Below are 25,163 nucleotides of genomic sequence, written 5' to 3'. Positions count from 1 at the left end.
AATATTTGCAAATCATAGCTCAGAAAAAAGACTTGTATCTAGAACACATAAAGAACTCTTACAACTCAATAATAAAAAGATAAATAACCCAATTAAAGACTAGGCAAAGGATCTGAACAGACATTTCTCCAAAGAAGATATACAAGTGATCAATAAGCACAAGAAAAGATGCTCAGCATCATTAGTCCTCAGGGAAATGCAAATCAAAACCATGATGAGATACCACTTCAAACTCACTAGGATGGATATAATCAAAAAGACAGAAAATAACAAATTTGGGAGGATGTAGAGAAACTGAAACCCTCATACACTGCTGGTGGAATATGAAATGGTGCAGCAAGTTTGGAAAACAATCTGGCAGTTCCTCAAAAGGTTAAACATAGAGATGCCACAGGCCCCAGCAATTCCACTCCTAGGTATGGGTAAGGAAACACCAAGAGAATCGAAAACATACCTCTACACAAAAACTTGTACACCAATGTTCACAGAAGCATTATTCATAGCAATAACCAAAAGCGGAAACAGCCCAAATGTCCATCAACCAATGAATGAATAAACAAAATACAGTATATTTATACTGTGGAATATTATTTGGCTATAAAAAGGGAATGAAGTACTGATATATGCTACAACAGATGAACACTGAAAACATTATGCTATGTGAAAGAACCACATATTGTATGATTCCCTTATATGAAATGTTCAGAATAGGCAACTCTAGAGAGACAGAAAGTAGACTGAGTGGTTGCTAAGGGCTAGGAAGTTGAAGGGAAATGGGAAGTGACTGCTAATGGGCATGAGGTTTCTTTTAGGGGCAATAAAAATGTTCCTAAATTGATTGTGGTAATGGCTGCACGACTCTGTGAATATACTAAAAACCACTGAATTGTACACTTTAAAAGAGTATATTGTATGGTATGTGAATTATACATGAATAAAGCTGTTTAAAAAAAAAGGCTTTGGAACTATTTCAAGTTAAAGGAAAGTAAAGAGACAAGTGAATGCAGCATGCTCCAAACATTGCTAAGAAAAATCAAAGATCTAAATAAATGGAAGGATATCCCATGTGCATGGATTGGAAGACTAAATATTGTTAAGATGTCAATTCTACACAAACTGATTTACAGATTCAATTCAATCCCAATCAAAATTCCAACACGCTACATTGCAGAAATGGAAAAGCCAATTATCAAATTTATTTGGAAGGGTAAGGGCCCCCGAATAGCCAAAGACATCTTTGAAAAAGAGAAATGAAGTTGGAGGACTCACACTTCCAGACTTGAAAGCACTTTATAAAGCTACAGTGGTCACATAGCATGGTACTGCCATAAAGAAAGATATACCAACCAAAGGAATAAAATTGAGACTTCAGAAATAGACCCTCACATCTATGGTCAATTGATATTTGACAAGGCTGCCAAATGCACTTAACTGAGACAGAATAGTATCTTCAACAAAAGGTGCTCGGAGAACTGGATTATCTGTATCCAAAAGAATGAAAGAGGATCCTTATCTCTACCTTATACAAAAATTAACTCAAAATGAAACAAAGACCTAAATATAAGAGCCAGGACCACAGAACTCCTAGAAGAAAATGTAGGGAAGCATCTGCAAGATCTTGTGGTAGGCAGCGATTTCTTACACCCAAAGCACAAGCAATGAAATAAAAACTAGATAAATGGGACCTCCTCAAAATTAAATACTTTTGTGCTTCAAAGGACTTTGTCAAGGAAATGAAAAGCCTACTCAATGAAAATATTTGGAAACCCTATATACAATAAAGGTATGCTATCTAGAATGTATAAAGAAATCCTACAACTCAAAAAAACCCAAACACCCCAATTAAATAATGGGCCAACGACTTAAACAGACACTTTTCCAAAGACGAAATACAAACGGCTAAAAAGCACATGAAAAGATGATCAACATCACTAGTTACTGGGAAAAATGTAAATCAGAACCACAATGAGAAAGTTAGAAGACAAAACACGAGGACTGTATAACACAGTAAACCCTGTTGTGGATGATGGACTGTAGTTAACAGTACAAATGTAAGAGTGTTCTTTCATGAATTCCCAAATGTACATAACTATTTCAAAGTGTTAATTATAGGGTGGTTTAGGGGGAAAAATACAGCTAATGTGTAAACTACGGATTATAGTTAACAGTAATATTTTAATATTATTTCATTAATTGTAACAAAGGTACCACCCTAATGCAAAGTGTCAACAAAATGGGGATATATGGGATCGTTGTATTTTTTTATGAGGCTTTTTTTTTTTTATAAACATACAACTTCCCTAGTTTCAAAAAAAAATCACAATAATTAAAAAAACAAACATTATGCTAAGTGAAAGAAACCAGACATGAAGTACTACATATTGGATGATTCCATTTATATAAAATGTAAATATAAATTTATAAAGACAGAATTGGATTAGTGGTTATGTAGGGCTGGGGAAGGATAGAGGGATTGTGAGGTCACTGCTAAGGGGTATGTATGGGATTTTTCTTTTTGGAGTAATGCAAATGTTCCAAAATTGATTGTGGTGATGAATGCACAATTCTCTGATTATACTAAAAGCACTGTTTGTACACTTTGGATGAACTATATGGTTTGTGAATTTATCTCAATAAAACCGTTTTAAAGGAAAAAAAAAAAAAAGAATCACCTGTACTAGTGTCAAATTCCCCTTCAGACTATAAGCTCTTTGGTAAGGAATTAATGTCATATTCAACACCTAGCACTCTAGAAGGAAAGCACATTAAAACATTTGATAAACTGAATAAAACAGCCTTCAGTTCAACCAAGATTTCGGTGCTTGTGTACTAAGCACTGTGCTAAGCTCTAGGTGGGAGGCGGAGCAGGGGTATAGAGAGAGAGGGGAAAGAGTTGGATAAAGAAGCTGAGAACAGCACATTCCCCATCCTCCAGGAGTTTACAATTTAATGACTTCAAAGTAATAAGGGAAAGGCTCAGAGAAAAGGATGTTCAAGAGAGTGAGGAGAACAGGGAGAAGAGGCCTCAGCCCAGCCCAGTGACACCTCTGCTGAGCCCTGAGAGATAGATAGGAGCCATTTAGCAAAGAGAAGACATTCCCAGAGGAGAAAACAGCAGGAGCAAAGGCAGCTGGTGGGAGTGGAGGAGACTACAGGAGTTCAGAATTGCCAGAGTATAAGGTTCAAGCAGAAATAGTGAGAAAGGAAGCTGGAAGATTCATTTAGGGGCCACATCACAAAGGATATACTAAGGAGTGAGGACTTCATGCTATAGGTGACAAGAAGCTCTGTGATAGTTGAAGCAGGAGAGTTACATGCTCAGATTTGTATTTTGTTGTTGCCCTGAAGGCAGTGTGAAGTCTGCACAGGAGAGAGGTCCTTTAAGAGGGTATTATAAAAGTCCTGGTGAATGCTGAAGGGAACCCAGACCAGCAGAACTGAGTAAAGACAAGCAGGAGGAGAGATGTGAGTAAGTTTGCCTGGGGGAAAAAAAGAACAAAAAACTATCAGCTAGTCTTATTGACTGGTTGGATATTAAGAGGTGATGAGCAAGGAAACATCTTCAAGACCTTGTATTAGGAGGTCACTTCTTAGACCTTAAACCCAAAGCACAAGCAACAAAAGAAAAATATATAAATGGGATGCCTCAAACTTAAAAGCTTCTGTACCTCAAAGGAATTTGCCAAAATGGTGAAGAGGCAGCCAACTCAATGGGAAAAAATTTTTAGAAACCATGTATCTGATATCTTACATATATAAAGAAATCCTACAACTCAACAACAATAGTACAAACAGCCCAATTATAAAATGGGCAAAATATATGAAAAGACATTTCTCTGAAGAGGTGATACAAATGCCAAAAAAACACAAGAAAAAATGTTCATCTTCACTAGCTATTAGGGAGATGCAAATTAAGACAACAATGAGATATCATTTTACACCAATTAGAATGGCTGCCATTAAACAAACAGAAAACTACAAATGCTGGAGAGGATGTGGAGAAATTGGAACTTTTATTAATTGTTGGTGGGACTGTATAATGGTGTAGCCACTCTGGAAGACAGTCTGGAGTTTCCTTAGAAAACTAGATATTGAGTTACCCTTCGATCCAGCAATTTCACTTCTTGGTATATACCCAGAAGATCTGAAAGCAGTGACACAAACAAATATTTGCACACCGATGTTCACAGCAGCATTATTCACAACTGCCAAGAGACGGAAACAATCCAAATGTCCTTCAATAGATGAGTGGATAAAAAAATATGGTATATACACACTATGGAATACTATGCAGCAGTAAGAAAGAACAAGGTTGTGAGACATACGACAACATGGATGAACCTTGAAAACATAATGCTGAGAGAAATAGGCCAGACACAAAAAGAGAGATATTGTATGTTACCAGTCTGCAAAAAATGTAAAATAAATATTTTATATTGCAGAACATAGGGGACCTAGCAATAGACAGCAACTAGTGAAAGGAGAACGATAATCTAATAAGAAAAGATAAGTTATGGGGGGTAATCTTAATGTTATGGAAATGCTCAGGAACGACTATGGTTTGTTAATTTCTGGGGGGTATGGTAGGAACAAGTTCGCAGAAACGTAGTTATTTTAGGTTATTTGTTTTTCTTATTCCTTTGTTGTGTTACAGTTTGTTTTCTTGGGGTAGGTAGGAACATGTTGGAAGCAATGCAGTTATTTCAGGTTCTTTGTTTTTCTTATTCCTTTGTGTTGATTTTTTTTGAAAATTTTTTTAATGTTTGTTTGCTTTTTAATTTTTTGATAAAGAAAAAAGAGGTGATGAGAGGTTCTAGGTGGTGCTGTCCAATAACTTTCCATGATGATGTAAATGTTCTATAGCCACACTGTCCTATTTGGTAACCATTGCATGTGAGTGGCTCCAGAGCACTTGAAATGTAGCTAGAGTATCTGAGGAACTAAATTTTAAATGTTGTTCAATTTTAATTTATTTAAATTTAAATAGTCACATGTAAAACCAGAAGTTAGTTTTTTCAGAAAATCAATAAAATTGCTGAAATTCTAGCTAGGGTAACAAAAAAAGAAAGAAAGTAGATGCAAATAAATGAATCAGAAATGGGAAAGGAGACATAAGTACTGACCCTGCAGAAATAAAGGAGATAATGAGAAGATGCTATGAGCAACTATATGCTAATAAACTAGACAACTTAGATGAAACAAACAACTTCCTAGAAAAGCATAAACAACCAACATTGACTCGAGAAGAAACAGATGACCTCAACAAACCATTCATGAGTAAAGAGATTGAGTCAGTCATCAAAAAGCTCCCCCAACTGGTGGTTTGATGCCCTGAGCCCTCTACCATGGGACTTGCCCTTGGGAAGACTGTTGCTGCAAAGGAGAGGCTAGGCTTGCCCATACTTGTGCCTAACAGTCTCCTCCTGAATGCCTCTTTGTTGCTCAGATGTGGCCCGCTCTCTCTAGCTAAGCCAACTTGGCAGGTGAAATCACTGCCCTACTCCCTACGTGGGATCTGATACCCAGGGGAGTAAATCTCCCTGGCAACGTGGACTATGATTCCCAGGGATGAATCTGGACCTGGCATCATGGAATGGAGAACATCTTCTTGACCAAAAGGAGGATGTGAAAGGAAATGAAATAAGCTTCAGTGGCAGAGAGATTCCAAAGGAGAGGTCACTCTGGTGGATACTCTTACGCACAATATAGACAACCCTTTTTAAGTTCTAATGACTTGGAATAGCTAGCAGTAAATACCTGAAACTATCAAACTACAACCCAGAACCCATGAATCTTGAAGATGATTGTATAAAAATGTAGCTTATGGGGGGTGACAGTGTGAAAGCCATATGGACCACACTCCCCTTTGTCCAGTGTACGGATGGATGAATAGAAAAATGGGGGCAAAAAAAAAACACAACCCCCCCCCCCCAAAAAAAAGCCCAGGACCAGATGGCTTCACATGTGAATTCTACCAAGTATTCAAGAAAGAATTAGTACCAATCCTGTTCAAATTCTTCAAAAAAATTGAGGAGGAAGTAAAGCTACCCAACTCATCTATAAAGCTGACATCACTCTAATACCAAAATCTGACAAAGATACTACAAAAAAAGAAAATAATAGAACAGTCTCTTTAATGAATACAGATGCAAAAATCCTCAAGAAAATATTTGCAAATCAAATCTAGCAACACATTAAAAGAATTATATACCATGACCAGGCAGGGTTTATCCCAGGTATGCAAGGCTGGTTCAACACAAGAAAATCAATTAAAGTAATACACCACATCAATAAATCAAAGTGGAAGAACCACAAGATCATCTGGATCAATGCAGAAAAGGCATTTAACAAAATGCAACTTCCTTTCTTGATGAAAACAATTCAAAGGATAGGAATAGAAGGGAACTTTCTCGATACGATAAAGGCAATATATGAAAAACCCACTGCTAACATCATACTCAATGCGGAAAGACTGAAAGCCTTCCCTCTAAGATCAGGAACAAGACACGGATGCCCACTGTCACCATTGTTGTTCAACATTGTGCTGGAAGTTCTAGCTAGAGCACTTAGGGAAGAAAAAGAATAAAAGGCAACCAAATTGGAGAGGAAGAAATGAAACTTTCACTGTTTACAGATGACATGATTTTATATGTAGAAAATCCAGAAAAATCTACAGCAAAGCTACGAGAGCTAATCAATGAATACAGCAAAGTAGCAGGCTACAAGATCAACATGCAAAAATCTGTAGTGTTCTTACACAAAAGTAATGTGCAACAAGAGGAAGAAATCAAGAAAAGAATTCCATTTACAACAGTAACCAAAAGAATCAAGTACATAGGAATAAACTTAATGAAGAACACAAAAGACCTATACAGAGAAAACTACAAGAAACTGCCAAAAGAAATCGAACAGGACCTTAAAAAATGAAAGAACATACCAAGTTCATGGATTGAAAGACTAAATACAATTAAGATGTCAACTCTACCTAAACTGATTTACAGATTCAATGCAATACCAATCAAAATCCCAACAACTTACTTTGCAGACATAGAAAAACCAATAACCAAATTTATTTGGAAGGGCAAATTGCCCCAAATACCCAAAAATATCTTGAGAAAGAGGAGTGAAGTGGGAGGTCTCACACTACCTGACTTTGAAACATATTACAAAGCTACAGTGCTCATAACAGTATGGTACTGGCATAAGGATAGAGATACCGACCAATGGAAAAGAATTGAGTGTTCAGAAATAGACTCTTGCATCTACGGACAATTGATCTTTGATAAGGCAGTCAAGCAAAAGCAACTGGGACAGAGCAGCCTCTTCAATAAAAGATGTTTGAAGAACTGGATATCCATTACCAAAAGAATGAAAGAGGACTCTCATCTCACACCTTATACACAAATTAACTCGAAATGGATCAAAGACCTAACCATTAGTACTAAGACCATAAGACTCTTAGAAGAAAATGTAGGGAAATATCTTAAAAATATTGTGATAGGAGGTAGTTTCCTAGACCTTACACCCAAAGCACAAGCAACCAAAGAACAAATAGACAAGTGGGATCTCCTCAAAATAAAACACTTTTGTACATCAAAGGACTTTGTCAGAAAGGTAAAAAGGCAGCCTACGCAATGGGAGACAATATTGGAAACCACATATCAGATAAGGGTTTGATATCCCGAATATATAAAGTGATCCTACAACTTACCAACAGAAAGACAAACAACCCAATTAATAAATGGGCAAAAGACATGGATACTTTTCTGAACAGGAAATACAAATGGCTCAAAAACATATGAAAAAATGCTCAACTTCCCTGGCTATTAGGGAAATGCAAATCAAAACCACAATGAGATACCATCTCACACCTACCAGAATGGCAATTATCCAAAAAACAGAAAATTACAAGTGCTGGAGAGGATGTGGAGAAAGAGGCACACTTATTCACTGTTGATGGGAATGTAGAGTGGGTGCAACCACTGTGGAAGACAGTGTGGAGGTTCCTCAGGAAGCTACGTACAGATCTGCCATATGACCCAGCAATTCCTTTACTAGGTATATACTCAGAGGAACTGAAAGTTAAGACATGAATGGACATTTGTAAACCAATGTTTACTGCAGGATTATTCACAATAGCCAAGGGAGGGAAACAGCCCAAATGTCCAACAGACGAGTGGATAAACAAACTGTGGTACATACACACGATGGAATATTATGCAGCTGTAAGACAGAAGAGAACATATAATAATGTGGATGAACCCTGAGGACATTATGTTGTGCAAAGTTAGCCAGAAACAAAAGGAAAAATACTGTATTGTCTCGCTAATATGAACTAACATTAACGAGCAAACTTTGAGAGTTAAAAGCTGATAATACAGGCTATCAGGAGACAGAAAGAGGGTAGAGATCGGGCATTTGATGCTGAAAGACTACAGAATGTTCAGCAGGACTGATTGTATAGATCCAGAAATAGATAGCATAATACTGTGTGATGGTAGCACAATATTGTAAGTACACTGAACAAAGATGCCTGGAATAAAGCTGAAAGAGGTGGGCTAGGGGCATGTATGACACCTGAGTTAGACAGAAGAAAAAGACTGGGACTGTTTAACTCAGCAAAAACTGGAGTGGTCAAGGATTGTGACTAAACATACAAATATACAAATGTTCTTGCATGTGGGAGAACAAATGAATGCCAACCATGCAGTGTTGAAAAGGGGAACGTATGTGGGAGAAATATAATCAAAGCAAACTGGAATCTATGGTCAACAGTAACATTGTAATATGCTTCCATTAAATGTAACAAAGGCAATATACCAAAGCTAAATGTGTATGAGAGGGGGACATAAGGGAGGGTTATGGGATTCTTGATAATGCGGTTGTTGTCTGACCCTATTATTACATTGTATTGTATGACATTTTATTTTTATCTTATTATTTGCTTAAAAATTTTTTTTCATAGTAATATGTTCAAGTGCTAACTGTAGTAATAAATGCACAACTATATGATGATAACGTGAACTGATTGTACACTGTGGATAATTGTATGGTATGTGAATATAGCTCTATAAAATGGTAGAGAGAAATATAAATAGGGATAAAAATGCAGGAGAAAACATGGAGAGAGGGATGTACATATTTACTGTTGGTTAGGAGGCAGAATGGTGTAGCCTTTCTGGAGGACAGTCTAGTGGTTCCACAAGAAGCTAAGTATGTGGGAGCCATAATGTCCTGCAACCTCATTAGGGGGCACACACTTGGAGGATCTGAGAGCAGGGACATGAATGGACATTTGCACACTGGTTTTTACGGAGGCAGTATTCATGATTTGCAATGGGTGGAGGTGGCCTAAGGGTACACTGACTGAGGAACAGAATGGTGAACTATATGGTGTGTGCATACAATGGAATATTGAGCAACCGCGAGGAGTGAAGCTGTGAGACACGCAACACGAGGTGAACGGATCCTGTAGACAGCATTTTGAGTGAACTACGCCAGAAACAAAGGCAAACACTATAATGCCTCACCAATATGGACTAACTACAATGTGTAAACTTATAATTGAATCTTAGAGCACAGCTTATTAGGGGAATGCTTACTGTAATGGTCCCTAAATTGTAAGCTCTTACAGCAGTCACATCTATTCCTGAACTGTAATGGCTATCTCCAGATTCTGAGATGCTGATCCCTTTGTGTATAATCTTATCGATCCCTGGAACTTTGGGTATCTGTGTGACACCTGAAACTCAGAGCTAGAGTTTGGCAGATCTGAATGTCAGTATTAGCGCATACAGCAACTGCTGAAAAAGCTGAAAAAGAGTCCAGACTTCAGTTAGAGATATGACTGAAGCAGATCTAGTGATGACTAGGGAAAATCGGGCCAAAGGGTAAAGGACGATACTGTGTTTTTTTTTTCTTTCATTTTTTGTTGAATTTTATTTTGAAATAAATTCAAACTTACAAAAACAGTTGCAAAAACAATACAAACCCCATACACAGAACTCCAGCATACCCCAACCCCCCTCCACTGATACCCCAGATCTACCAATTTTAAAATCCTGTCACACCACCGTTTCTTTCTTTCCCTCCCTCCCTCCCTATCTATTATCCATCATCTATTGCTCTGTCTTCTGAACATATGAGAGCTAGCTGCACACATCCTTGAACAAACACTATAATTCACATATACAATTCCCATAGAACAAGAACATTCATTTATGCAATCATGTTAAGCACAGCTAAGAAGTTCAAGAAACTCAACATTGATACAAAGCTTACACTCGATATTTCATTTTTTTATGTCCCAACTGTGTCCCTTTGAGCCTCCTCTCCTCCATCCTCAGATGGTATTAATCAGTTCACATTGTTGCAATGCCATCACCTTCCCACCATCCATTACTAGAAATTTCCCCTCACCCCAAACAGAAACCCTACACTCATTTCTTATTAACTCCCCAATGCCCCTTCCCCCACTTCTCGTAACCCATACTCTACTTTTCATCTCTATGATCATATTCTCTGATACTTTCTTTGTGTTTACCATGGGGCTTAAATTTAACATCTTAAATCTATAACAATTTTGCTTTCTTTGATACCAACTTAACTTCAATAGGACACATAAACTATGTTCCTATACTCTTCCATTCCCCCACTGTTATGTAGTTCTTGTCAAAAATTACATATTTTATACTGAGTCCAAAACCACTGATTTATCATTACAGTTTATGTCTTTTAGATCCTGTAGGAAGTAAATAGTGGAGTTACAAATAAAAATACAGTAGTATTGGTATTTATATTTACCATGTGATATTTACCGGAAATCCTTATTTCTTCATGTGGTTTCAGTCAGTTGTTTAGTGTCCCTTCCTTTCAGCCTACACAATTCCCTTTAGCATTTCTTATATGGCTGATCTACTGGTGATGAAGTCCCTCCCTCAGCTTTTGATTATCCAGGAATATTTTCATCTCCCCCTCATTTTTAACCTCCAGTTGTCTGTGAATTTTCTAAGTCTCTGATGGTTATTGACTTCTATTTGTATTCCATTGTGGTCAGAGAATGTGGTTTGAATAAATTCAATTTTTTATACTTTATTAAGGCTTGTTTTATGTCCCAGCATATGGTCTATTCTGGAGAAAGTTCCGTGATCACTAGAGAAGAATGTGTATTCTGGTGATTTAGGATGTAATGTTCTATATACGTCTGTTAAATTTCTCTATACCTCTCTCTCTTTTCTTTGTTTCTCTGTTGGTAGGGCTCCCTTTAGTATCTGAAGTAGGGCAGGTCTTTTATGAGCAGAATCTCTCAACATTTGTTTGTCTGTGAAAAATTTAAGCTCTCCCTCAAATTTGAAGGAGAGTTTTGCTGGATAAAGTATTCTTGGTTGGAAATTTTTCTCTCTCAGAATTTTAAATATGTCATGCCACTGCCTTCTCACCTCCATGGTGGCTGCTGAGTAGTCACTACTGAGTCTTACTGTTGTTTCCTTTGTATGTGGTAAACTGCTTTTCTCTTGCTGCTTTCAGAACTTGCTCCTTCTCTTCAGTATTTGACAGTCTGATCACAATATGTGTTGGAGTGGGTTTATTTGGATTGAGTTCGCTGGGCATTTATGCTTTGTGTGTTTATATTGTGTAGAAGGTTTGGGAAGTTTTCCCCAACAATTCCTTTGAATACTCTTTCTAACCTTTACCCTTCTCTTCCCCTTCTGGGACACCAATGAGTCTTAAGTTTGGACGTTTTATTTTATCTATCGTATTCCTGAGATCTATTTCGATTTTTCTGATTTTTTTCTCCATTCTTTCTTTTGTTCTTTCATTTTCCGTTCTATGTTTCTCAAGGTTGCTGATTTGTTTTCCAGCTTCCTCTAGTCTTGTACTATGAGTATCCAGAATCTTTTCAATTTGGTCGACAGTTTCTTTTACTTCCATAAGATCATCTATTTTTTTATTTACTCTTGCAGTTTTCTCTTTATGCTCTTCTAGGGTCTTCTTCATGTCCTTCATATCCTGTGCCATGCTCTTTTTCATGTCCTTTATATCCTGTGCCATGCTTTCGTTGTTTGTCTTTAGTTCTTTGATTAATTGCTCCAAGTACTGTGTCTCCCCTGATCTTTTGATTTGGGTATTTGGGTTTGGGTTCTCCATATCATCTGGTTGTATAATATGCTTTAAGATTTTCTGTTGTTTTTGGCCTCTTGGCATTTGCTTTACTTGACAGGGTTCTTTTAGGATATGAAGCATTATTGAAACACCAGTCTCTAATTTGTCAGATCTACAGCTTGGTGGCATATACTTTCTCTAATTAACCAGCAGATGGCATCCATGAGTCACCTATTCTCCTCAAGTCAGTTCTCCCCAACTTTGTCTTTATGGTGTGTGGGGGGTCTGATTCTTGTGGGGCTCAATTGGTGCACCAAGTTCGGGTGTGTTGTTGGTGCTGGCCGCACTGAATGTGGGGCATGTGTCTGAGCGGTTAGGGAGGCAGGGCAGCTTTAATAATCAAACCTCCTTGGTGTTCCTGGAGATTTAAGGCTGTTCCAAGAGTCTAAACTTTCAGTTCAGTCTCGCCACAGATTGTCTCTGCCGCTGACCCACAAGTCCTTGGTATTGGCCTATGGTTCCTGGGATTTCTGAGTGGGTCCCTCTTCCCAGCCATGCCCTTCTTAGGGCCTCTGCTGAGGGAAGGCTGTGCTACGTCACAAGTGCATGCCATTCCTCAAGGTAAGTTCTAGGCCACCAGGCCGTGCAGGGGGGTTCCCAGCCTGCTGTAACGATGGCTGAATGGGGCATGTTAATTTCCCCCTTTTCGTACAGCTCTGTCTTCCCAGCTCTGGGACAATTAGCTGTGGGTGCACTAAAGGCTATTGTCCACGCCCAATATTGTGGCATGTGCTCGTGTTGCTGGAAACACTTTCTGTCACACTGGGTCCCTTGGTGCATTCTGGGCTGTGGTGCCTGTGCCGGGCAGGAGCGTTCCCAGCCCACTGTGAAGATGGCTGCAAGGGGAATGGTTTTTTTCCCCTTTTGGCTAACCTCTATCTTCCTCGCTCCAAGACAATTAGCAGCAGGTGTACAAAAGTCTATCTTCCACGCCAGATATTGAGGCGTTTGCCCAGCCCGTTCCTGCTGTGCTTCACTGTGTGGTTCTTGCTGCCGTATCTGCAGCTGCTTTTGGGTTTTTTTAAAAAAGAACTAGTCCGCCTCCAACTGCCAACATACTGTTTCCCCACACTGCAGCGCGGCTGCCAGACATTCAGCCGGCTCACTCACTCGTTTCTGAATGCAGACTCCCGGTTTCACCAAGTGCACAGTCCCTGTGGATTTAGCAGACCATGTCCAGCTGGTGTATTGCTGGAACTGGTGTTCTGGGTCACTTTCTAGCTTTTATCTAGTATTTTTCATGGAGGTGTTTTTTTGCCCTGTCTCACCTAGCCGCCATCTTAGGTTCTCCCCTGTGTTTTAAAACTTCAACTTCCATGTGAGACCAAGGGAAGAGACGTTTAGTTGACACAGAATCTATATTTCCTAAACAATTTAACTCATACAGTTTGTTCAAATATCATAATTACTTGGACCTTTGAATAGGAAGTGAGACCTGGTAGGTTTGTACAGGTTAGTGTGAAATAGCGACATATCCCAAAGTAATTTGGGCAGAGAATAAAAATATATATGCAGGGCCCCCGAGGAGCCGGAGGGAAATGCAGAAGTGTTGGACTTCCTCATCTGGATTGTTGCTGATGATCTCACAAGCATTGAGGACTGACATTTTGGTATGCCGATCCCTCTCTCTTGGCACTTGTCCTTATGGAGCTCATTACTGCAAAGGAAAGGCTAAACCTGCATATAATTATGCCTAAGAGTCTCCCCCTGAGTACCTCTCTGTTGCTCAGATGTGGCCCTCTCTCTCCAGCTAACCCAACTCAGCAGGTGAACTCACTGTCCTCCTCCCTATGTGGAACCTGACTCCCAGGTGTGTAAATCTCCCTGGCAATGCAGGATATGACTCCTGAGGATGAATCTGGACCTGACATCATGGGATTGAGGTCTTCTTCTTGGCCAAAATGAAACAAAATAAAGTTTCAGTGGCTGATAGATTACAGATGGAGTTGAGAGGTCACTCTGGTGGGCACTCTTACACACTATATAGATAACCCTTTTTAGTTTTTAAGGTATTGGAACAGCTAGAAATAAATAACCTGAAACTATCAAACTGCAACACAGTAGCCTTGACTCTCGAAGACGACTGTATAGCAATGCAGCTTATAAGGGGTGACAGCGTGATTGTGAAAACCTTGTGGGTCACACTCCCTATATCCAGTGTATGGATGGATGATTAGAAAAATGGGGGCAAAAACTAAATGAAAAATAGGATGGGGGGGTGGTTTGGGTGATCTTTTTACTTTTATTTTTTATTCTTATTTTTACTTTTTCTGGTATAAGGAAAATGTTCAAAAAAATAGATTGGGTGACAAATGCACAACTATATGATGGTACTGTGAACAGCTGATTGTACTCCACAGATGACTGTATGGTATGTGAATATATCTCAGTAAAACTGTATTAAAAAAATACAAAAAAAGGCAAAAAATAAACAAAAAATAAATAGCCATGTGTGAGTAGAGGTGACTACAGTGGACAGCATATCTGTAGAATGTCTTTCAAATTCTATCTTGAATGACTGGGCAGATACTAGCTAAGATAGGGAATACAAGAAAAGGAGCAAGTATGGGAGAAGATAAAGGTGAATTCAACTTTAGAGATTTTTTTTTTAAATCGATGTTCACGTTAATGAGTGTGTTTTGCCTATAATTTTCTTTTTTTCTTTTCTCTGTTAGATTCTTTCAAATGCAATTTTATTGAGATATATTCACGCAACATAGAAACAATCCAAAGTATACAATCACTGGTTCACAGTATCATCATGTGGTTGTGCATATAGCCCCATGATCAATTTTAGAACATTTTCATTACCCTGGAAAAGAAATAAAAATTAAAAACACCCAAAATATCCCATACTCCTTATCCCCCCATATTATTGACCCATAGTGTTGGTGTGGTACATATGTTATTGTTGATGAAAGAGTATTAAAATATTACTATTAACTATAATTCATAGTTTGCAACAGGTATATTTTCCCCATACACCCGCCTATTATTAAATCCTTATAATAGTGTCGTACATCTTCTCTATTTCATGAAAAAACTTCTTTATATTTGTACAATTGATCTCAGACACTGTCCACCAGAAGATTCACTATGTTATACATTCCCATGTTTTAACCTCCAACTATTCTTCTGGTGACATACATGACTCTAAACTTCCCCTTTCCACCACACTCACACACCATTTGACACTGTTAATTATTCTCACAATAACATGCTACTGTCACCACTGTCCATTTCCAAACATTTAAGTTCACCCTAGTTAAGCATTCTGCACGTCAAGCAACTGCTCCCCATTCTGTCGCCTCATTCTATATCCTGGTAACCTATATTCTAGATTTTATGTCTAGGAGTTTACACGTAATTAGTTCATATCAGTGAGCTCATATAATATTTGCCCTTTTGTATCTGACTTATTTCACTCAAAATAATGTCCTCAAGGTTCATCCATGTTGTCACATGTTTCAGGACTTCATTCCTTCTTACTGCTGAATAATATTCTATCTGATGTACATACCACATTTTGTTTATCCACTCATCTGTTGATGGATACTTGGGCTCTTTCCATCATTTGGCAATTGTAATAATGCCGCTATGAATATCAGTGTGAAAATGTCTGTTTGCATCCCTGCTTTCAGATCTTCTGGGTACATCCCAAGTAGCAGGATTTCCCAGTTGCAATGCAACTCTATACTTAGCTTCCTGAGGAACTGCCAAACCGTCCCCCACAGCAGCTACCCCATTTTATATTCTCACTAGCAGTGAATAAGTGTACTAATTTCTCCATGTCCTCTCCAACACTTGCATTTGCCTATTTGTTTAATAGCGGCCATTCTCGTAGGTGCGAGATGGTATCTCATTGTGGTTTTGATTGACATTTCCCTAACAGCTAGTGAAGCTAAGCATCTTTTCATGTGCCTCTTAGCCATCTGTATTTCCTCTTCGGAGAAACATCTATTTGTGTCCTTTGCCCATTTATTAATTGGGTTGTTTGTCTTTTTATTCTTAAGTTGTAGGATTTCTTTATATATACTGGATATCAAACCCTTATCAGATATGTGGTTTCCAACTATTTTCTCCCACTAAGTCAGTTGCCTTTTCACCCTTTTAACAAATCTTATGAAGCACTGAAATATTCAATTTTAAGGAGGGCCTATTTATCTATTTTTTCTTTCGCTGCTTGCACTTAAGGTGTAAAAGCTAAGAAACTACCACCTATAACTAGATCTTGAAGATGTTTCCCTACATTTTCTTCTAGGAGTTTTATGGCCCTGGTTCTTGTATTTAGGTCTTTGATCCATTTTGAGATAATTTTTGAATAGGGCGTGAGATAAGTGTCCTCATCCATTCTTTTGGTTACGGATATCCAGTTCTCCCGACACCATTTATTGAAGAGACTGCTCTGTCCCAGTGGAGCGGGCTTGGGAGTTCTACTGGTTTGTATATATTATGTCTCCAGAAAAAGCCACGTTCTTTGATGCAATCTTGTGGGGGCAGATGTATTAGCATTTATTAAGTTGGAACCTGTGGATTAGGTTGTTTCTTTGGAGATGTGACCCGCCCAATTGTAGGTGATAACTCTGATTAAAGAATTTCCAAGGAGGTGTGGCCCTGCCCATTCAGCATGAGACTTGATTAGTTTACTAAATCCCTATATAAGAGCTCAGACAGAAGGAGCTTGCTGCTGCAGCTGAGACAGACATTTTGATGATGCCCACTGAAAGCTGATGCTTTGGAGAACGCCATTTTGAAACATAACCTGGGAGCAAGCAGATGCCAGCCATGTGCCTTCTCAGCTAACAGAGGTTTTCCAGATGCCAAAGGCATTTCTCCAGTGAGGGCACCCTATCATTGATGCCTTACCTTGGACACTTTATGGCCTTAAGACTGTAACTTTGTAACCAAATAAACCCCCTTTATAAAAGCCAATCCATTTCTGGCGTTTTGCCTAAGAGCAGCATTAGTAAACTAGATCAGGAACCTTACCAAAAATCAATTGACCATAAATCTAAGGGTCTATTTCTGAACTCTTAATTTGATTCCATTGATGAAAAGGTCTATCTTTATGCCAGTACCATGCTATTTTGACCATTGCAGCTTTGTAATATGCTTTAAAGTCAAAAAGTGTGATACTTCCCACTTCATTCATTTTCAAGATGTTTTTAGCTATTTGAGTCCCCTTACCCTTCCAAATAAAATTGATAATTAGCTTAGCGATACTGATTTTGAGGTGCCTTTGCAGCATCCAGTTGTCTCTGCCTACCATGCAGCTGGACTCACATGTCAGAGGATCGGCCAGGTATAAACATGGCATTTAAAACCAGGAAAAGAGGGATAACACAGAAGAAGCACATAATTGAAAGGGGGAATTTGGCCAGGGACAGAACCACAGGGAGTGACAATATTTAAGGAACACTCTAAAGAGAAGATGACAAAGGAGATGGAGAAGGTTCATGTAAGATGCAGAAAAGCAGAAGAAAATTGTTCCACAGAAGCCAAGGAGAGAAGACCTTCCAGAAGCAGTGTGTATTAGGTCTAGCACAGAAACTGCACAGGACTGAGCAGCATCCTTTGCTGGCCACTGACTATGAGGTCACTGGTGACCTCATGGAGAGCAGGTTCAGTGGTGATGACTGGGAATGAAAGCAGATGACAGTGTTAAGTGGTGAGAAGGAAGTACAGATGGTGAGAAGAGAGTACTTTTCCAAGAAGCTTTACTGAGAAAAGAAGGCAAATAAGATGGTAGCTAGAGGGGAAATCAGGATCATAAAACAGGATCTTTGTTTGACTGGAGATTTTCTAATACAGAAAGGTCTCATGCATACTTGTTGCCTGAGATGAAAGAGGTGGTAGAAAGGGATAGTTTGAAGATCCACAAGTCAGGAAAGTGAAAACTGATGGAGGATGCTAGATGGGATTTGATCAACAACGAGCTTTGGGGAGGGGGCTGGTGGTAAGGATATAGGGGAAGCACAGGGAGTTGGTGTGTTGACTGACAGACTAGATAAAAATAAAGTCTTCAAATAGTCATTTGTCCATGGAAAGTGCCCGAGAATCCTGTTTGTCAAAGGGAGGTTCTGCTCTCCTGGAGAGGACTTAAGAGCTGGGTCTCACGTGAGGGTGGACTCCTTTCTGGTGATGCTCTGTGTTCCTCAACAAACACTTTCCTAAATCCACCACAGAACAGAAATCAAAGTAAACCTGGTATTTGCTTTTATGTGTTAGGAAATCAAGAATTGAGCTACTAAGCAGCCATTTCTACTGAAAAGAGGAAGTGCTGAAATATGAATGTGTCATGGTTTTTGTTTTGTTTTACTTATTACAGCTAGTCATACTCTAGTGCTCATTTTTCTTCTCAAACAACCTACATTGTTGCATTGGTTCTTAGAATAACCTTGCTTACATCTATACCCTCTGCTGACGAAATCACGCACTCCTCGAAATTTAACACAAATATAAAACACATAAAGGTTTCCGAAAATCTTACCTTGCTATGGTAGAACATTCAATATGCCAGCCAGGTCTTCCATTTCCCCAAGGAGATGCCCAAAAAATCTCCTGGGGTTTAGCTGCCTTCCACAGGGCAAAGTCAGTGGCATGCCGTTTGTCAGAATCAGCTGCCAATAAAAAGGATTAATTAGCATGATAAAATTTACAAGAAGGAAACAAACAAATATTCCCTTGAAACTGAGATGACAAGAAGCACATTCCAAAAATTCTGTTCATCCTTTTAAGTATCTTCACATTTTCTCATTCACATATTTTTCTCTGTCCCCACAAGGCAGATGGAATTATTACCAAGTACTTTTATCTGAAATGTGCCAGAAGCATAAGGTGTATCAACAGTGAGGGCCGCTTTCAGTGAATTAAATAAAGGACTAAAGATTTCAAATGCACAAAAGTGATGCTTGCCTCTGAGGAATATACTGCAATGAGTATTCTCATTTTTCCTTATTCTGTTTTGTGAGAGAGCTATATTGATCTGTAACTGTGAGTTGCAGAGTGATTTTTGCAAACAAGATAATAGTCATATGTAGTGAAAGGAAACTACCAAAAAGCATTAATCACATTAAAAAAAAAAAAAAATTCAGAAGAGGAAGGTTAAATGAGGTGTTTAAAGTTATTGGATTCAATATCAAAGTCAAAATCAAAGAAACTTTAGAGAACTTGTATAGCTTTTAGAATGTATTATACCTGGTCTTTAAAGGGATTTCCCATCTCATTTAAGACAAATAGTATACCAGTTTTAATGTTGGTTGTTCATATTCAAGCCAATGCCACTCAACTGTCAATATGCTGATTATCCCTGTCTTCCATATCACGTACATAGTGCTGGAAATGCAATAACGGGAATGAGGAAGCTCAGATCAGTTCAGGACCTTTAGCCCTTAGGGAGCACATGCCATGTGCCAAGCATGAAACACAGAGTGATGAGTAAGGCCGAGGCCCTGCCCTCCAGGGCTCACAGGTTAGTGAACAAGATAAACACATAAACCAATAGTCCCAAAGCATAAACAAAGAACATAAGTTATACTGAAGAAGTGACTCCCTGAGGCAAGGCTTCACAGAGGCAGATACCAGAGCAAATTTATGAAGTAGGGAATAGGAGTTCACCTGGCAAACAGAAAAGAGGAAAACAAGCATTCCAGGTGGAAGGGACAGCATGGACGGGGACAAAGAGAAGTGAAGGTGCTTGGTGTGATAAGAAATGCACCACCAATATGAATATGACTTTAAAGCAGAATCACATTTCCTAAAATACACTTTTCTTTCCACATTTCTGTGTGTGGAACATGACTTCCCTTTTCTACTTGCAGGATTAGAATGTATGCATGCAGTACAACAGTAGCCCTTTGAAGCAGTGTTCATGTAAGGTGATTTACTTTTTCTAGTAATACTCAAAGCATTTCTGGAACTCCTCTGTAGGGACTGTCTTTAAATAGTCTCGATGGAAGTAAAACACCCCTGAAGGAAGAGATGTTTTTTAGATCCAGGTTAAAGGGAAGAACAGGAATGACTAAAGTGCAAGATCAAGCCAGGTGACACTGTTTGTGACCAAAAAGAAAGACACTCTGAGCTAGAATACCAGTCCCTATTACTCTGAAGCTGTCCATTCCTGGGCCAGGTCGCCTTGTGTTTACTAAAATCTACTTCACCATACGACAGGGAGGGATAAACTCTATCTCCTCCATGCCTTCCGGAATAACTTGCTCACCTGTGCATACTGGTACAGGCATTTCTTAAACATTGATGAATTTAAAGATATTGAACTTTTGTGAGTGTGCAGACACTGAAACTTTTTCTGGGACAGACTGGACGTACCTTGTTTCATTACTAGTAAAGTGACTAGAATTTAAAGAATAAGAAAATAAAAAATCCTTCGAGCACCCAAGCAAAAAGAACAACTCATTCATAATGGAAGGAAAACTAGATAATCGTTGGACTTCAATAACATATTATGACAAGACAGCAGTTAGAAGAGACACAGCAAAAAAACACCTCCATGAAAAATACTAGATAAAAGCCAGAAAGTGACCCAGAACACCAGTTCCAGTAATGCAGCAGCTGGACAAGGTCTGCTAAATCCACAGAGACCGCACACTTGGTGAAACTGGGAGTTTGCGTTCTGAAATGAGTAAGCCACTGAATATCCAGCAGCCATGCTGCAGTGTGGGGAAACCATGGGTTGGCGTTTGGAGTCAGACTAGTTCTTTTTTAAAAAACCCAAAAGTGGCTGTGGATACAGCAGCGAGAACCACACAGTGATGCGCGGCAGGAACGGGCTATAGGTATGCCTCCATATCTGGCGTGGACGATAGCCTTTCGCGCACCTGCTGCTAATTGTCTCAGAACAAGGAAGGCAGAGGTCAGCCAAAAGGGGAAAATAACCACACCCCTTGCAGCCATCTTCCCGGCAGGCTGGGAAAGCTCCTGTTCCGCGCCAGTGCCACAGCCCAGAAAAGCGCCAAAAAACCCAGTGTGAAGGGAAGTGTTTCCAGCATCACGCACACACGCCACAGTATCAGGCGTGGACAATAGCCTTTAGTGCACCCACAGTTAATTGTCCCAGAACTAGGAAGGCGGAGCTGTGCAAAAAGGGGAAAATTAACACACCCCATACAGCCATCCTTTCAGCAGGCTGGGAACGCCCCTACACAGCCTGGCAGCCCAGAACTTCCCTTGAGGGATGGCACGCACTTGTGATGTAGCACAGCCTTCCCTCAGCAGAGGCCCTGGGAGGGCACAGCTTGGAAGAGGGACCCATTCAGAAATCCCAGGGACCATACGCCAATACCAAGGACTTGGAGGTTAGCGGCAGGGACAATCTGTGGCGAGACTGAACTGAAAGTTTAGACTCTTGGAACAGCCTTAAATCTCCAGGAACACCTGGAAGGCTTGATTCTTAAAGCTGCCCTCCATCCCTAACCACTCAGACACACGCCCCACATTCAGGGAGGACAGCACCAACAACACACTGAAACTTGGTGCACCAACTGGACCCCACAAGAATCAGACCCCCACACACCAAAAACAAAGTTGGGGAGAACTAGCTTGAGGGGAATAGGTGGCTCGTGGATGCCACCTGCTGGTTAGAGAAAGTGTACACCAACAAGCTGTAGATCTGACAAATTAGAAATTAGTCTTTGAGTTAGCCTACATATCCTAAAAGAACCCTATCAAGTTAAGCAAATGCCAAGAGGCCAAAAACAACAGAAAATTTTACAGCATATGAAAAAACCAGACAATATGGATAACCCAAATCCAAACACCCAAATCAAAAGTTCAGAGGAGACGCAGTACTTGGAGCCTTAAATCTCAAGTAACACCTGGGAGGTTTGATTCTTAAAGCTGCCCTCAAAGAACTAAAGACAAACAATGAGAGCATGGCACAGGATATAAAGGACATGAAGAAGACCCTAGAAGAGCATAAAGAAGAAATTGCAAGAGTAAATAAAAAAATAGATGATCTTATGGGAATAAAAGAAACTGTCAACCAAATTGAAAAGATACTGGATACTCACAGTACAAGACTAGAGGAAGGTGAACAACAAACCAGCAACCTGGAGGACGACAGAACGGAAAATGAAAGAACAAACAAGGAATGGGAAAAAAATTGAAAAAATCGAAATGGACCTCAGGGATATGATAGATAAAATAAAACGTCCAAATATAAGACTCATTGGTGCCCCAGAAGGAGAAGAGAAGGGTAAAGGTCTAGAAAGAGTATTCAAAGAAATTGTTGGGGAAAACTTCCCAAACCTTCTACACAACATAAATACACAAAGCACAAATGCCCAGCGAACTCCAAACAAAATAAATCCAAATAAACACCCTCCAAGACATATTCTGACAGGCTCTCAAATACTGAAGAGAAGGAGCAAGTTCTGAAAGCAGCAAGAGAAAAGTAATTCACCACATACAGAGGAAACAACATAAGACTAAGTAGTGACCATTCAGTGGCCACCATGGAGGCGAAAGGCAGTGGCATGACACATTTAAAAATCTGAGAGAAAAACTGCCAACCAAGAATTCTTTATCCAGCAAAACTCTCCTTCAAATTTGAGGGAGAGCTTAAATTTCTCACAGACAAACAAATGCTGAGAGATTTTGCTAATAAATGACCTGCCCTACTTCAGATACCAAAGGGAGCCCTACAGATAGAGAAACAAAGAAAGGAGAGAGAGAGAGATGGAGAAAGGTTCAGTACTAAAGAGATTCAATACTGGCTCATTAAAGGACAATAAGAGAGAGAGGGAAAAAATATATCTGACAAACATAAACCAAAGGATAAGATGGCTGATTCAAGAAATGTGTTCACAGTGATAATGTTGAATAGAAATGGATTAAACTCCCCAATTAAAAGATATAGATTTGCAGAATGGATAAAAAAATATGAACCATCAATATGTTGCATGCAAGAGACTCATCTTAGACACACAGACACAAAGAAATTGAAAGTGAAAGGATACAAAAACATATTTCATGCAAGCTACAGGCAAAAGAAAGCAGGAGTAGCAATATTAATCTCAGATAAAATAGACTTTCAGTGCCAGGAGGTTATGAGAGACAAAGAAGGCCACTACATACTAATAAAAGGGGCAATTCAAGAAGAAGAAATAAAATCATAAATGTTTATGCGCCCAGTCATGGTGCCACAAAATACATGAGACAAACACTGGCAAAAGTGAAGGATGCAATGGATGTTTCCACAATAATCGTAGGAGACTTCAACACATCACTCTCTCCTATATATAGATCAACCCTATAGAGAGATCAATCAGACAGAAGACCAATAAGAAAACTGAAAACCTAAACAATCTGATAAATGAATTGGATTTAACAGACATGTATAGAACATTACATCCCAAATCACCAGGATACACATTCTTCTCTAGTGCTCATGGAACTTTCTCCAGAATAGACCATAAGTGGGACATAAAACAAGCTTCAATAAATTTTAAAAAATTGAAATTATTCACAGCACATCCTCTGACCACAGTGGAATACACTTAGAAGTCAATAACCATCAGAGACTTAGAAAATTCATAAATACCTGGAGGTTAAACAACACGGTCCTAAACAATCAGTGGGTTAAAGAAGAAATAGCAAGAGAATTGCTAAATATATAGAGACAAATGAAAATGAGAACACAACATATCAAAACCTATGGGATGCAGCAAAAGCGGTACTGAGGGGGAAGTTTATAGCACTAAATGCATACATTAAAAAGGAAGAAAGAGCTAAAATCACAGAACTAATGGAGCAACTGAAGAAGCTAGAAAATGAATAGCAAGCTAATCCTAAACCAAGTACAAGAAAAGAAATAACAAGGATTAAAGCAGAAATAAATGACAGAGAACAAAAAAACAATAGAGAAAATAAATAACACCAAGAGTTGGTTCTGTGAGAAAATCAACAAGACTGACAAGCCCCTAGCTAAACTGACAAAATCAAAAAGAGAGAAGACCCATATAAACAAAACAATGTATGAGAAAGGTGACATTACTGTGGATCCTGAAGAAATTAAAAAAATTATAAGAGGATACTATGAACAACCGTATGCCAACAAACTGGATAACGTAGAAGAAATGTACAATTTCCTGGAAACATATGAACAACCTAGACTGACCAGAGAAGAAATAGAAGACCTCAACCAACCACTCACAAGCACAGAGATCCAATCAGTCATCAAAAAACTTCCCACAAATAAATGCTCAGGGCCAAATGGCTTCACAGGGGAATTCTACCAAACTTTCCAAAAAGAACTGACACCAATCTCACTTAAACTCTTTCAAAACATTGAAGAAAATGGAACACTACCTAACTCATTTTATGAAGCTAACATCAATCTAATAGCAAAACCAGGCAAAGATGCCACAAAAAAGGAAAACTACAGGCCAATCTCCATAATGAATACAGATGCAAAAATTCTCAACAAAATACTTGCAAACCGAATCCAAAGACACATTCAAAAATCATACACCATGACCAAGTGGGGTTCATTCCAGGCATACAAGGATGGTTCAACATAAGAAAATCAAACAATGTAATACAACACATTAACAAATCAAAAGAGATAAAGCAAATGATCATCTCAATAGATGCTAAAAAAGCATTCAACAAAATCCAACATCGCTTTTTGATAAAAACACTTCAAAAGGTAGGAATAGAAGGAAACTTCCTCAATATGATAAAAAGCATATATGAAAAACCCACAGCCAGCATAGTACTCAATAGTGAGAGACTGAAAGCCTTCCCTCTAAGATCAGGAACAAGACAAGGATGCCCCATCACCACTGTTATTCAACATTGTGCTAGAAGTGCTAGCCAGGGCAATCCGGCAAGACAAAGAAATAAAAGGCATCCAAATTGGGAAAGAAGAAGTAAAACTGTCATCGTTTGCAGATGATGTGATCTTATATCTGGAAAACCCTGAGAAATCGACGATACAGCTACTAGAGCTCCTAAACAAATTTAGCAAAGTAGCGGGATACAAG

The 25,163-nt window shown here is 39.0% G+C and overlaps 1 protein-coding gene across 5 annotated transcripts in view; it reads right to left on the bottom strand.

The window, feature by feature from the left end:
- The window catches only part of CARS2 (cysteinyl-tRNA synthetase 2, mitochondrial), a 116,260-nt gene that overhangs the window by 63,190 nt on the left and 27,907 nt on the right, over positions 1-25,163 (bottom strand). For all 5 annotated transcript variants that reach the window (XM_037800651.1, XM_037800653.1, XM_037800654.1 and 2 more), the window contains one exon: positions 18,653-18,782. In XM_037800651.1, coding sequence (XP_037656579.1) covers positions 18,653-18,782 — 130 coding nt within the window. The remainder of the gene's footprint in view (positions 1-18,652; positions 18,783-25,163) is intronic.

The sequence above is a fragment of the Choloepus didactylus genome, chromosome 12 (assembly GCF_015220235.1).
Source record: "Choloepus didactylus isolate mChoDid1 chromosome 12, mChoDid1.pri, whole genome shotgun sequence".
Classification (NCBI taxonomy): domain Eukaryota; kingdom Metazoa; phylum Chordata; class Mammalia; order Pilosa; family Megalonychidae; genus Choloepus; species Choloepus didactylus.
The sequence above is the reverse complement of the archived record's forward strand: the minus strand, read 5'-3'. Positions and strand labels throughout refer to the sequence as shown.